Below are 14,266 nucleotides of genomic sequence, written 5' to 3'. Positions count from 1 at the left end.
TTACTCGAAATTAAACAGATGGCTTTCCTTTTCTTTCCACTGCGGATGAAAATGCAAGCTGGGAATGGGACACATCTGTGACTGTTTTGAGCACACCATATTTTACCATAGACACCTAATGTTACTAAGAGTTTTCATTTTCAACTCATTTCTTACCTTATGATCTTTTTTTAAAAAAAAATTTGAGCGAGCGTGCACGCGTTAGCGCATGTGAGCAGGGGAAGGAGCAGAGGGAGACGGACAGGGAGTCTCAAAAGACTCCCTGCTGAGATGCAGGGCTGGATCTCACAACCCTGAGATCATGACCTGAGCAGAAATCCAGAGTCAGATGCCCAACGAACTGAGCCACCCAAGTGGCCCTACCTTATGATCTTTTAATGCATAACCCAGCTGTGAAGCACCATCTCTGGAAGCAGTAGTAGGAAAGAGCCCTGGGATTAGAGTTAGGGAAGTTCTAGGTTAGAGTCCCAGCTCTAACAGTGAGCAAATCCCAGCCACTCCTTGTCTATACAATCAGTGGGGCTAAGACCTGCCTCAGGGCTCTATGAGCATTCACCATACATGTGAAAGATCTGTAACCTGTTGCATGAGTGCTAGATATTTCTATTTACAGACAGTGGCCTGGAGATTTAGATTTAGAATTTGAAAATTTATGGCTTTACTATGCTATCTGAAAGGTATAAATACAGTATCATGAGCCTAAAGTAACTGCAAAGTTCCATTCAAAACTCCAATAAAAGGATGAGTTAAAACATGTTTTTCTTAGAACTGAGACAGTCTACCATCATTTGAGAATTTCTCAGTGGGTCTCAAGTCTTTTTATGTCCAGAACTACCCGTCTCTCTCTCTCTTAAGGGGTCAAAGACATTGGGTAAATTTTTAAAAGCCAAATGCAGAATCTGATTATTCTAAAATCAAAACAATCTCTAATGGAAATGCAAGGTGTTTAACATAAACCAATCAAGTGTTGGTTCCTTTCCAATAATGGGCGGCCACCTTCTGGTAGAGAGTAATGGTGACATGGAAAAGCATCTTGAAAAGACATTACAACTGGGAAGTAGCTAACTAATGCGTAGTAGTTCCAATGAGAATTTTAAATCCTCTCTCTTCCCTTCCCTGGATCTGTTCAGTAGGGGGGAAAAAAAAACAGTGACTATCAAAATATGCCTTTTACTCAAATAAATAATAGATTTAAGACCCCTGTCCTTGGGGTATTAGGATGAGAAAGTCAATTTGTCAGCAAAGGTGCTATAATTATGAATTTATGTTTATTTTAAGGACAGAGATCTCTAAAACCCCAGAGGGACACCGGAGGCCAATACAAAGAGGCATGGATTACAATTTGGGCAAAAAATAAATTAAATACATAAACAAAACACTAAGCCTGGGTTTCTTTTAAATTTTTAAGCTGCCCCTGAGTCATTTCTTTTGCAATCATAAAACAACCTCATAGAGATGAATGTCTTTTATTATGAAAATTGCTGCTACATTACAGCCAACATTCCGAAACAGTATTTTAATAAACATGTCTTGATTATAAAGTAGAGCAGAAACCATGATCCTTTTTTAAAATTGATTAACACCTGCTGATGTTAACACAAATCTGGAGGATACTCCATATGTTCACCATGGTGTGTGGGAGATGAGATGAGGAAGAGCACCTATGTTATTCAAAACAGCTACTAGTGTTACTTGTACAGTGTAAACCAACCATTTACAATAGGACATTAAAAAAAAAAAGGTGAAAGGCAAAACACTAAAATGTTGAGGTGTTATAATACATTTGAGATGGGAAAAGCCAAACTTGTTTCCTTTTTCTTCCCCTCGGTGAGTTCAGTGCGAGGTACAGGGAAGAACCAAAACACTAGATCAAGGATAGATGCAGTTCCTTGCTTCCATATTTCCCAGAATTTAGTCCTGCTCCAAAACACAGCCCACATGCAAAAGCTCTTCAGGCTCTCATTCACAGGCCTAGCAATACAGCATTTGCACACGGACGAGTGAGGTTCCATAGCAGCTCAGAGTCAGTGTTTGAATTCCAGTGTATTCACTCTGTAGCACTGAAAGGAATCCAAGAACAAAACCCCTATGTTCTTTCTAGTCAGGAGGCAGAAGACTCCTATTTAGATGTGTTTCATGTTTGGGGTCAGGGTATGGTAGTCCCTGCATAGAACCTCTCCCATCATGAATACCCTGGTGGAAAAGCTTAGAAAAAGTTAAAACTGCAGTTTTAGAAGGTCCTCTTTCCCCTCCCTCCGCAAAGAAGCATGACGCACACGTGACTACAAGGAATTCAGGAAGGCATAGTGCAGCTACTATAGTTTCAAGTACAATCTGCTCCTTGCAAAGGGGTCTGGGGTAACTGCAGGCAAACCCGAAACTCAAAAAAATTTTTTTAACTTCTTTAAGAAGCTATACTGAGAATTCTTCTTACAACTTCATGTAGCTGGCATACTCTTTACTGTAGGAAGGGATGTCCTCTTTTTCCAAACAGTAAATGTGTGATATTTGGGGGACTTAACATAGGAAAGGGCCTGGTTTAATTGAATTCGATCTCCTTTTCAACCCTCCCTTTAAATCATACAGTCTTTTTTTTCTGGGCTCAGGGCTATCATCATTAGTAACGCTCAGAAAAAAACCACCAAAATAACACAACGTCCTAATTTCAACACCATTCTTTTTTGCCACTATAGGAAGACACCAGATGGTGCTAAAATATCCTACAGATAATCCAGTTGTCAAGCTGTTGTGCATCCTAGTTAAGCTTCTCACGCTGGATCTGGTAGTAACATGCCTGAAAAAAAGTTCAAGACAATTTAAAATGTACTTGTAAAGAAACAACATAGCAATGGACAGGAGACTAAAGAAAGGAAATGTCTGATTAACACTAATAGCTCCAACAAAATCAGTTAGTTGCTTTATTTATCCCTGTTTACTTCCAGTCCCCCATCCAATGTCTATTTTGCCTACTTGTAAATTAGTAGAGAGAAAATTTTGCACACTTTCTTCTAATTCTAAAATAAATTTTTTAGAAGCTGTTTAATATTCTTCACCAAGCAGAAATACCTTAATTGGCTAAGCCACTACTCTGTGGACATTTAGAATATGCTGAGCATTATAAGGTATACAAACAACTGTAATTGGAACAATCTAGTATGTTTAAGAAACTATAAATTAAGAGTAAGCATCATTCCAGACTCAACGAGTCAGAATTTCCAGGAATGAATTTTTAAGAAGCATTCCCAGGTGATTCTGGAAGTATCCAGGTTTGGAAGTTACTCACACTACAAAGAACACCTCAGCCAAACCATATATGTTTTCCATTCTTCAACTCCTCAGGATAAATATCCAGGAGTAGGATTACTCAAACACCAAGAACATTTTTGATGCTGTTGATATTGATGTTAACAACAACAGTTTTCTAAAGGGCTGACTGCTGTTTAATCCATTATCGGCAATGTGGACATAATTCTGATTTCACTATACCCCTATCACCACTGGCTATAATTTTAAAAGATCCTTGCAAATTTAGTAGGCACAAAATGGCATCTTGCTTAAATCTGCAGTACTGTAATTTTCAGTGAGGTCGAGCATAAATGTATCAGTTGTTTCTCCCTTGCTGATATGTTGAGATACATTTTTTAGTATTTATGTTATATGAAGAGTAAGTCATAGGTGGCCAATATTTTCCCCAGTTTCTCCACCCTTTTCAGTCTATTTAATAGAAAATGTTAATGGTATTTCAGTTGAAAAGTTCAAACAACCAACCCAAGCCCTAAGCCTGACGTTAAATTCTAGGTTTTTTCTCATTTTAATTTGCCTGTCTCTCCTTTCTCTTCTTTTCTCTACACATAAAAATCCCAAAGCATCTGTAATTTGCAATGTGGGTGATTTTACCTTGATTCCACCCTCCCTCCAAAACAGCTAAAAAGCTATCCCAATGGTTAACATTTATTAAATTTCTATTAACATTTGTTAAATTATTAAATCCTCTCTCTTCCATTTTTGTGTTTGATGTTTCCATTTTCACATGTGAAATTTTTTTTTATAACACTGCCTTTATGAGGGCTATCCCTTCTGTTAGGGGTAATGTCCATTCTTGTGGCAGTAACATACTATCTTAATTATTTTAATTCTATAATATTTTAGTAACTGGCAGAGTGGGTCTATTCTCCCTTTTTTTCAGAAGTGTTTATGCCATTTTCTATTTGTTGCTCCTCCAATATACTTCAGAATTATTCTAAAATTCTAAGAAAAATCAGGGTGGGGAACTAAAATGACTTGCAACAATCCCTAGAGAGTACTCAGATTACAGAACCTCATTTGTAACATACTGGTTATAGTAAATTCATGTGGGAAAAAAGAAGATGCAATTTGTATTCATTATATACATACTGCCTTCTCTGTTTTACCTCATTTCCATTAAATAGCTCCAGTGATGGGTACTTTTTTGGACACTACAGATCCTTTCTGTTTCTTTTCTAGAGGTATATTTTATATAGATGGTCTACCTTTATAAGCATTTCTAATGATATGAATGATCAATTTATAGGGAAGATTGGGTAATTTGCTTTAGTATTTTGAATAACCAATTCTACTTTTCTTTAATATATTATATTTTAAAATATTAACAATTGATGTGCTCTAAAGGCATTTAATGTTTGCATTAAACCTCTGTATAAAGATGACAGTGGTTAATCACAGATTTATAATATGGTAAATTAAGGACAGATTTTAAGATTAAAAAAATTAAAATACTACCCATACTTACCTTCAAGGTGGTGAACATTATACCCTGTTCCCCATGCTGAAGATATGGGTCCATTAGATCCTCAATGAGGTGTACCTCAGAGCCTAAATTCCTAATCCTGCCCCAATGAGAAAAAGATATGGAATTATTTGTTTATATGTACATCCTCTTTCCAAAACTATGTAAAGGAAAATAAAGAACAGCTCACCATAGTGGAATGGGTAAAGAGAAATGGCTTTTTTTCTAGTGGGGGAGCATTTTACTGTCATCAATTCAGAAAAAGCACTTATTAATACAATGAGTCCCTAATAATCAAGTCAGAAAAGGTTGATCACCTGGCCCGTAGCACCACATATAAGAAAACAGGAAACAAGTCATCCATGGACCACAAAAAGTCTTCCTGAAGTGATGCCAGGACACTCTGAGAGATCTCTTCAAAAGTCTGCTGGATGACCTTAAGTTTGTCTGACGGGGTAAATGTTGTGCTGTTGTTAAAAAAAAAAAAAAAAAAAAAAGTCCTATAATTATTCTTAATAGAACTGTTTGATATTAAATATTAATTGTTTGATAACATACCCTCCTGAGGCTTATGTGTCTTAAACTGGACAAGCATAATGAGTTGCTGGAAGGGATGACCACAGTAATCCCTTGTTTCTTTGAGAAAAGATGCCTCCAACTATCTATGGTTCACATGGAAGAATTCACTACATCATAAGATTACCCCTTTTAACCATGTAGGACCTTATTCCCTGATTATATATGCTCTTCTCTGGAGTAATCAAGTTTGGTTAATTTCCATTTGGCAAAGATGTGATTATGTAGACACTTCTGGGTAGGCTCTCCACCTCTTCTGAAAATACAACGGCCTTGTAGAGTAAAAGGTAAGCCAAATGTCTCAAAAGAGCCTTTTCTGATCTCCAAGCTGAGTGTGACACCTTCTAGGAGTGAAGGGAGCACTCAGAGCTTAGGTAAAGATAAGATCTCATTAATATCTTAATAGACTATTACTTTGATTTATGTGATTTTTCAACAAATCAGCAATTACCTGATCTGCTGTAGACATTCTACGGCTGAGGCAAAACAAGCATCTTTTGTAGTTGGCAAAACCTGCAAAAAGAGAATTTATGAAGGTCCAAGAGGAAAGCTGTCTTCTGCAGTAACAGTAAAAAATAAATGATACTGATGGGCAGAGTGTGGTTCTTCAGTGAATAACTCATGCTTGGCTACTATTCTATCAAAGTAAAATGGAAATTTTTTTTGCTATTTCTAATACCCCACATCAAAGAAAAGCATATTTACTGAGAAAACTAAAATTTACTATAATTTACTATACCTTTTTACTCTCTCCAAGGATTGACAAGGTCGCTGGCCAAAATTTCCTACAATGGAATCCACACACTGTTAATATATGTTGTTACTTATGATAGATTAATCCCCATACAAACAGTTGATGGCTATATTGCCTTCCCTGTCCCCATTTAAAATAACTGTTCCACAGATAAAGTTTCAGTAAACATTCCAGATGTAATTTAAGAGTTTCTATCATGCTCTTAAGGGATTTGTCAATGTATACTACAATTGCCCCATACATTACAGATATTACCAAGTATTAGCCAAAATCCTTCCTTCACTCAGTTTTATTGTATTTTTACTGTCAAATTATCCTACTGAAAAAATTTACTTTCTGATTAAGGCTTGGTCATTTTTGATCGCACATACATAATTACTGGGTGATAGGGTGATCAGCTTTATCACAGCACCAGAAGAAAGCATTATGTGTTCTGTTGGAATAACGAGAAACAATGCTCTACAACAAAGAGCAATTCTAAAACTTTTAAATTAGAAATTGGGGATGGGGAGGAAAGAAAGAGAAGAAGAAAAGGAAGAATGTCAAAGACTAAATATAATTTTTTCTGAAACTGTAAACGTACGTATTTTAAGGAACTGCAAAATAGTATAGGATAGCTAAAATTTATACACACACACAGACTTTTATATACACACACAAAAATAAAACACACCTTCAGAAGAATAACCAAGTTTTACACTCCACTCCAAAAATTCTCAAAAATAAAGATTAAATATCACTATTTTGCGAAATAACAGATATATAAATAAGTGAATAAACTGCAAAACATATATTCCATTAGATACTGAAGTACCAAATCCTTGATAATACTGTTTGCATTTTAAATTAAAACCATTTTATTCTACTCATTACTGTACTTACCTCTGTACCCCAAGGAAGCCCAAAAGAGCAATATCTGCCTGCTTATTTAGTCGTAGAACACATTCCCAGTAAATGTCTTCCTCACGATCATTATCCAGGGCATAGAGCATGAACAGTGGTGGGTAGAGCCGAGGTAGTAGTACAGGAAGCAGTAATCCAGAACTTGTTACCACATAACTACAAAATATTGGAGAAGCATTCATATTAAAATTGAATACAGAATTAAAGAGCTTCAGTTTCTAGAGCTGAAAGTAAAGATGGGACATTCTGAGTGAAGAAACAGTTATAACAGGGGCGCCTGGGTGACTCAGTCGGTTAAGGGTCCGACTTGATTTCAGCTCAGGTCAAGATTTTAGGGTGGTGAAATTCAGTCCCGAGTCAGGCTCTGTGCTCAGCAGGGAGTCAGCTTAAGATTCTCTCTCTCCCCCTACCCCCCCACACTCTTTCTCTCTCTTAGAAAAAAAAAAGAGAAAGAAAAAGAAAAGAAACAGTTATAGCATTATTCTACTTTTATATTTGGAGCTAACATGAGAAACTTACCTATGGCCCCAGAGTTTTACCTTGGACTGTGAATACTTTTCATTAACTCAAAATCTAACTGAAAACCTAGTTGGTTTCCATTATTGAAAATGATTCTCTGTGGTTATTCTAGATCAGCATGATGTTACTTTGCTCAGCAGCCTTTGCACCCCGTCATTGGTGACTGCACTTCCATGGGGTTTGGCTAATGCAACTTAATACAACCTAGAAGGGACCTCAGATCACCACACCAAACACTTTATCTTAAAAATAAGGAAACTGAGATCTAGAGAAAACTTTTCCTTGGGATTCTTTGGATAGGACCACCCACCTCTTTCTTCACTATCTCTACCCAACTCCATTTACCCTGGCTCTGGAGATTCCGATCTGGAATCTGACTTCCCAGTGCAAAAGGATTTCCTTTCCATTGGCAGAGGAGCAGAGAGAGGAATTGTGCTGCCCTCTTCAGGAAGCTCAGGAAATAAAAATCTAAGGAATAAGAGAAAATACAATTAAACAATTTTTCATACCTCTAGAACGGTTAAAAAGAGTAAAATGCATTTCTATTATTTCATCTATTTAAGGCCCTATGAAATCAAACTTTTATCAACTAAATATTTTAGTTCCCTAAGATTCTTAACTGATGCTTTGTAATTACAGGATAACTTAAAAGTGGAGCTAATGAATAATACCACTAAAAAAATCTTCATATGCTTTTTTTTTTTTTTTTCAGTCTGGCTATTAAAGAGTGAGAAATTCTTATCTATATAAAACATTTTTCTTACTGACCAATCTCATCTGAGGTCAATTTGTATTGACTCTTCAAGCAGAGATCATTATTCTCACAGCATAAACAAATATTAGTTGGAAACTACTTAAATATTCAACATTAAGAAAAAATGAAAATCTAATTAATGTAAAATTTTTAATTTTTTTTTTTAATTCAAGTTGCTGGGATACCTGGGTAGCTCAGTTGGTTAAATGGCTGACTCTTGGTTTAGACTCCAGTCATGATCTCAGGGTCATGAGATGGAGCCCCATCTCGGGCTCCGGTCTGAGTATGGAGTCTGCTTGTCCCTCTCCCCCCGCCCCGCCACTCTCCCCGCTCCCGCTCTCTCTCAAATAAAATCTTTAAAACAAAAATTCAAGTTGCTAAAAACTTTTTCCAAATGATTAAGCTGCTAAGTTACTGAGGATTTTTTCCCCTAGGTTTTGAATTTGCCCTAGATTTTATCTCTGACCTCTTATATGCAAATGGTAGGCTCTACTGTACACAAATTCATGGTCCTCTTTTATACATAAACCTTAACTCTCTATTTTTTTTTTTAAGATTTTTATTTATTTGACAGAGAGAGAGCAAAAGCAGGGTTGGAATGGCAGGCAGAGGGAGAGGGAGAAGCAGGCTCCCTGTAGAGCAGGGGGAGCCCGATGTGGGACTCAATCCCAGGATCCCGGGATCATGACCTGAGCCGAAGGCAGTCGCTTAACCAACTGAATCACCCAGGCGCCCCAAATCTTGACTCTTTAAAGGGAGTTTGCAATCTTCTCTATTTTTGTAGACTTATACCTTGCCCCTGCCTCTGCCCCTAATTTTATAGTTGGGAAAACTAAAAAAGGTCAGAAAATTTATCTTTATTATGCTCATCTAACTAATGTCAGAGCTGAAAACACTCCCAGTCAGTGGTCTTTAGTGGGTCACACTGCCCCTTTGAAACGGAAGACATTTCCAAACGCATCTATTTTGAAGCTAATAATATAAGGAAATTTTCCGGGACAAATTCATAAATTTTTGTATAATGACCTCATTATAGTATTTACTTGTTGGCTTAACCCTAGTAAAAGATCTTGAATTTCTCAAGTTTCAAATTTCCTACCTAAAACTCTTTCCAAAGATGTTCCACTTGCTTGCTTTCTCATCTCTTTCAAAGTCTCTGCTCAGATATTACCTTATTAGTCAGGCCTTCTGGACCTTCTGTTTAAAATAGCAGCCTCTTACCTCCAGCCCCATTCTTTGTCACATTTACCATCACCTGACACACTATGTATTTTATTTAGTCTGTGCCGCTAGAATGGAAGCCTATGAGAATACACACACTTCCTGATGATTACTGATGTTAAGCATTCTTTCAGGTACCTAACAGTCGTCTGTATCTCTTCTTGGGGAAACTGTCTATTCTGGTCCTCCGTCTATTTTAAATCAGATTATTAGTGGGTTTTTGTGTGTTGACTATGTAAGTTCTTTATATATTTTGGATTACTAACCAAATCACTATCAGATATATCATTTGCCAATACCTTCTCCAACTCAATAGGTTGCCTTTTTGTTTTGCTGATGGTTTCCTTTGCTGTGTTTATTATGCATAAAGTAAAAATATGTTTTTTGTTATTTAATCTATTTAAGAATCTGTGGCACAAAAATCATCTTCTTGATGAATAATTTCATCAAGGAAGAGGAACCTTAATGATTCTTCACAAAGTTGTAATCTCTAGACTAAGGATGAAGACACCCAAGCATTAGTATAAAGCAATATTCCACAGCTTGCAGACTTCAATGAGAAAGATCTCTTACCTCACCAGCTGGAAAATTCGCTTAAGGTAAGACTTAATCTCCTTCACAGCCTCCTGCAATAACCGGCGATTGGCTCCCACACCCACGTATGTCATTCTATAAACTGCAACCAGTGTCTCCACAAGCCTGCCCAGGGGGTGCAGAGGAGTGTCACAGGCCTGAACAAGAAGAGGATCATTGAAGCCAGTCACTGACTAACAGCAGAAACAATCAACAAATAAAAAATAAAACAATTTCATATATGATAAATAATTTTCAAACCGGCAGGAGTAAACTTTTAGATCATGAAAATTCAAATACTTAAACTTCTCTGAAAGTGTTGAGTCTACCCAAATTATATGGAGTAGGAGTTCCTAATCTTACTCAAAGAATCCTTTTAGCATCTTGGGAAAACAGCTTTGGATATACTGATAAATATAATTAAGCTATAAATAGGAGAGGTTACCTTTGAGCAAACTAAATAATGAGTTGATTATGCTCTAATACAGTCACTCTTCAGTTCCCTTGATTTCTCTTAATACTGCTTCCTGCAACCCCATATCAATGTACATCATACTTTAAATTGTAGCTAATCTTACAGGGTTTGAGAAGGAAGCAAAGAGCATCATCATGGGGTGAGGGCAGCATGATTTATACAATCTCTAGTCTGCTATTGTTGCTAACAAAAAGCCATTTTAAACTTTTACCCTTGTTCTCAAGAACTTCCTTGAGCACTTTACAAAACTTAAAATTTAAGTTCTACCATCATGATAGGGCAATATTCCCGTGGAAATACGCTTTTAGTAGTCAGAGAATTAACAAAAGAAATACCTGGAAAGCAAAGATAGGATTAGGGTACCAATAAGCTGTGAGCAGATTTGAATGATACACTGTAGTAGTTGCATCATTAGTTCACAAGACCACTGTAATTTTGATCTACCTTTATTAAATATTTCTTGATATCATCATATTTCTCCACAGAGAAGGCACCAACATGCTGAGGAATGAATTCCAAACTCTCTAGTGTCTGAGTATGTGAACGACTTAATGTCTCCGGACTGTAAAAAGACAAAAGAAAGCCCACTGTATATTTCATATCAAGAAAGCAAGGTAACTGCAATGTGCACATGAAACACTGCCACCAAGTAAGGATGAAATGGAGTACCCAGCACAGTGTTTGGCCCAAATGAGCTCATAATTGGTAACTGACCTGCTATTAGATTTTTCTAACAGTCATTCCAATGTCATTTAATGTTACTTCATATCAACTACAATTAATTAATGAAGATTTTGCTTCAATATCAACCATGGTGTTAGGAGATACTATAATGTTAGACTGAAGAGAAAACTGGTGACAGACTTGTCAGTGATGAGAGACAAATGGAATAAAAGAGAGTGGAAGCAGTGAGGAAAAATGGAAACACATGAAAGGGCAGAGGAAGAAGGGAAATGAGCTCAAGTAAGGAGATAATGAGGATGCTACAACTGGTGGTGAGATAAGTACATAATGGGTAAAGGGAAGCTCTGGATGAAGAGGCCATGATAAAATACATACTTAGTAATCAACAGACATTTTTTGTAATGGCATTCTATTACTAGATTACAACCAATTAGAAATAGTACACAATCATTATCACACTATTTTAGATAAACAAGACCTCTGCGGTTGCAACATGTTTTATTATATAAAAGTTCATTCACTCTCATTCTTTGGAAACATCCAACAACAGCTAACCAAGGTCAACTAGAGGACCAAAGTCTCAATGTTTAGACTAACAGGCTCTAACAGTGAAGGCTGACCATCTGCATCACACACAAGAGAAAGTCCATAGCTTTCATCAATCCTAGGAGTTCCCACTTCTTCTAATAGAAAGAATTTAAGGTAAAAATCATGAACTCTCTGAATGAAACACTGTAATCCGTTCCTGTTTATCCCAAATATGGGGGGGAACCCAAACTTCTTTCTATACAGCAGGGATTATCAAGTTCTTTGGGTCCAAATGCCAAGCAATGCTTCTGGGAGTTACTGGCCAAGTTAAAGAATAAGGAAATATGCAGAAAAGGAGACAGAGGGGGAAAAAAAAAAAAAAAGGCAGGAGAAAAGGAGAACAAGGGAGAAAATAAGGAAAAGAAAAAAAAATGAAGCGGTACATCTGTAATTTTTCTTTCAGTACTTCAAAACTGTGGTGCCACTTGCTTTCAGTCTCCAGAGGGTGCTGATGACACATATGCAAGGACTTAACTGGCAGTGTCCCTCTGGGTAATGCCTCCTTTTTCTCCAGCTGCTTTCCCGACTTTGTCTTTCAATTGGATTATGAGGTGTCTGTTCAGATACTGTTTTTTCAGGATGCAGTTTGCTCAGCTTCTTGAATCTGCACATTTGTCTTTCACCAAATTTGGGAAAATTTCAACCATTATTTCTTCAAATATTTTTGCATCCCCATATTTTTTCTCCTCTCCTTCTGGGATTCCAAGGACACAAATATTAGACTCTCAGGTCCTTAGAGCTCTGTTCCTTTTTTTTTTCCCCATGTATTTTCTCTCTATTGTTCAGTGTGGATAATTTCTATTAATCTAGTCTCATGTTCACTGACTGTCATCTCTATTCTGCTACTGAGTTCACCCAGTGATTTTATTTGGTTATTAGATTTCTTAATTCTAAAATTTGATTTGGTTCTCCTTTATATCTTCTTTTTCTTTGCTGATACTTTCAATTTTAATAGTTGTTTCAAGGGTGTTTGTGATTGCTTATTTGAGCATTTTTATAATAGCTCCTTTAAAGTTCTAGTCATAATTTCAAAATTTATGTTGGGAAGCCATTGGTATGTATGGATTGTCTTTCCCAAAATGAGATGGTGGTTCTTTGATTACCAAGGAATTTTGTTTATATTCTGGACATTTCTGAGTATTATGTTATGACACTTCGGGTCTTGTTTTTGTCCTATGAAGAACATTGACAGGGTAGGGGAAGGGAGGGAAAAATAAGATGAAATCAGAGAGGGAGACAAACCGTAAGAGACTCCTAACTACAGGGAACAAACTGAGGATTGCTGGAGGGGAGGTTGCTTGGGGGATGGGATAACTGGATGATGGGCATTAAGGAGGGCACGTGATATAATGAGCACTGGGTGTTATATGCAACTCTGAATCTCTGAACTCTACCTCTGAAACTAATGATACACTATGTTAATTAAATTTAAATAAAAATTTTAAAAAAGAATGTTGATAAACATAGTAGGCTTGAAACTATTATCTTTAGAAGGATTGGCTTCTAAAGTCGGCTTCCTAAAAGTTCCCTATACTGACATGAAATATTCCCTAGCTAATAAGCGTATTTTGCTGTCCACAACTAGGCTAACAATGTGATTTATGGTGACTATCTATTTTCCTTCTGGGACTGTGGAATTCTGACAGTTGCTAAGCACAGAGTGTTTATGTGACTAGCCCCCAATAAAAACCATAGGCACTGAGTCCCTAATGGGCTTCCCCGGGCAGAACGGCTGCATTTTACTGCTGGGGGGATAGTGTGTTCTGTGGGACCCCTCACAGAAGGGAGAGAGCGTGGGAAACTTGCCCATGGAATCCTCCAGACTCTGCCTGGGGTCTTCTCTTATGATCTGACTATAGATCCTCACTGTGTTGCTATAGTAACTCTTACCTATATGACACCCAGTCTTGTGAGTCCCTCTAGTGGATCACTGAACATGTAGTTGATCTTGGAAACATCTGAAACAGCTGATAGTTTTGTTTCAGCCTTCTGTGAGCAGTGGTTTCAATGTCAGTTCACTTCTCAAAGCTTTTGCAGTCCTATTTAGGTCTGTGAGCATATCACTCAGTGGTCAGTCTGGGACCTGGGTGGAAGTCTACCTATTAGCTCAGTTCTCAAAGTATTTGGTATGTGAATTAGGACCAAATCCACCCAAGTGCAGGTCTAGGGTGAGCCCAGGAGTTCATAAACAACCTTATAGGGTCGCTTTCTAGAGCTCTTCTCTCTCCATTACCTCACCTGCATTTTCTGGGTCTCCTATTAGATCCTCAGGCCAGAAACGGCCCACTTCTGTGAACACGCCACATCTAGGGCCAAGCAGTGGCAGGATAGAGAGGCCAAAAAAGCAATGGGATTTGGCCATGACTACTAGACCTGAGGATCCACCAACAGAGGAAGAAGTTTCTACTCCTACAAGAGTTTTTCCTGTTCCTGGCTGCTCTAGCAAATGCC

The 14,266-nt window shown here is 37.3% G+C and overlaps 1 protein-coding gene across 1 annotated transcript in view; it reads right to left on the bottom strand.

The window, feature by feature from the left end:
* Positions 1 to 1,249: 1,249 nt before the first annotated feature.
* ALS2 (alsin Rho guanine nucleotide exchange factor ALS2) overlaps positions 1,250 to 14,266 on the bottom strand; it is a 60,593-nt gene continuing 47,576 nt past the window's right edge. The window contains exons 25-33 of the mRNA XM_008687366.1: positions 10,988 to 11,105; positions 10,069 to 10,226; positions 7,866 to 7,988; positions 6,981 to 7,157; positions 6,084 to 6,129; positions 5,796 to 5,857; positions 5,086 to 5,235; positions 4,772 to 4,868; positions 1,250 to 2,794 (exon numbers count right to left, since the gene is read on the bottom strand). Coding sequence (XP_008685588.1) covers positions 2,756 to 2,794; positions 4,772 to 4,868; positions 5,086 to 5,235; positions 5,796 to 5,857; positions 6,084 to 6,129; positions 6,981 to 7,157; positions 7,866 to 7,988; positions 10,069 to 10,226; positions 10,988 to 11,105 — 970 coding nt within the window. The 3' untranslated portion in view covers positions 1,250 to 2,755. The remainder of the gene's footprint in view (positions 2,795 to 4,771; positions 4,869 to 5,085; positions 5,236 to 5,795; positions 5,858 to 6,083; positions 6,130 to 6,980; positions 7,158 to 7,865; positions 7,989 to 10,068; positions 10,227 to 10,987; positions 11,106 to 14,266) is intronic.

This window comes from Ursus maritimus, unplaced genomic scaffold (assembly GCF_017311325.1).
Source record: "Ursus maritimus isolate PB19 unplaced genomic scaffold, ASM1731132v1 scaffold_1, whole genome shotgun sequence".
NCBI classification, from domain to species: Eukaryota; Metazoa; Chordata; class Mammalia; order Carnivora; family Ursidae; genus Ursus; species Ursus maritimus.
The sequence above is the reverse complement of the archived record's forward strand: the minus strand, read 5'-3'. Positions and strand labels throughout refer to the sequence as shown.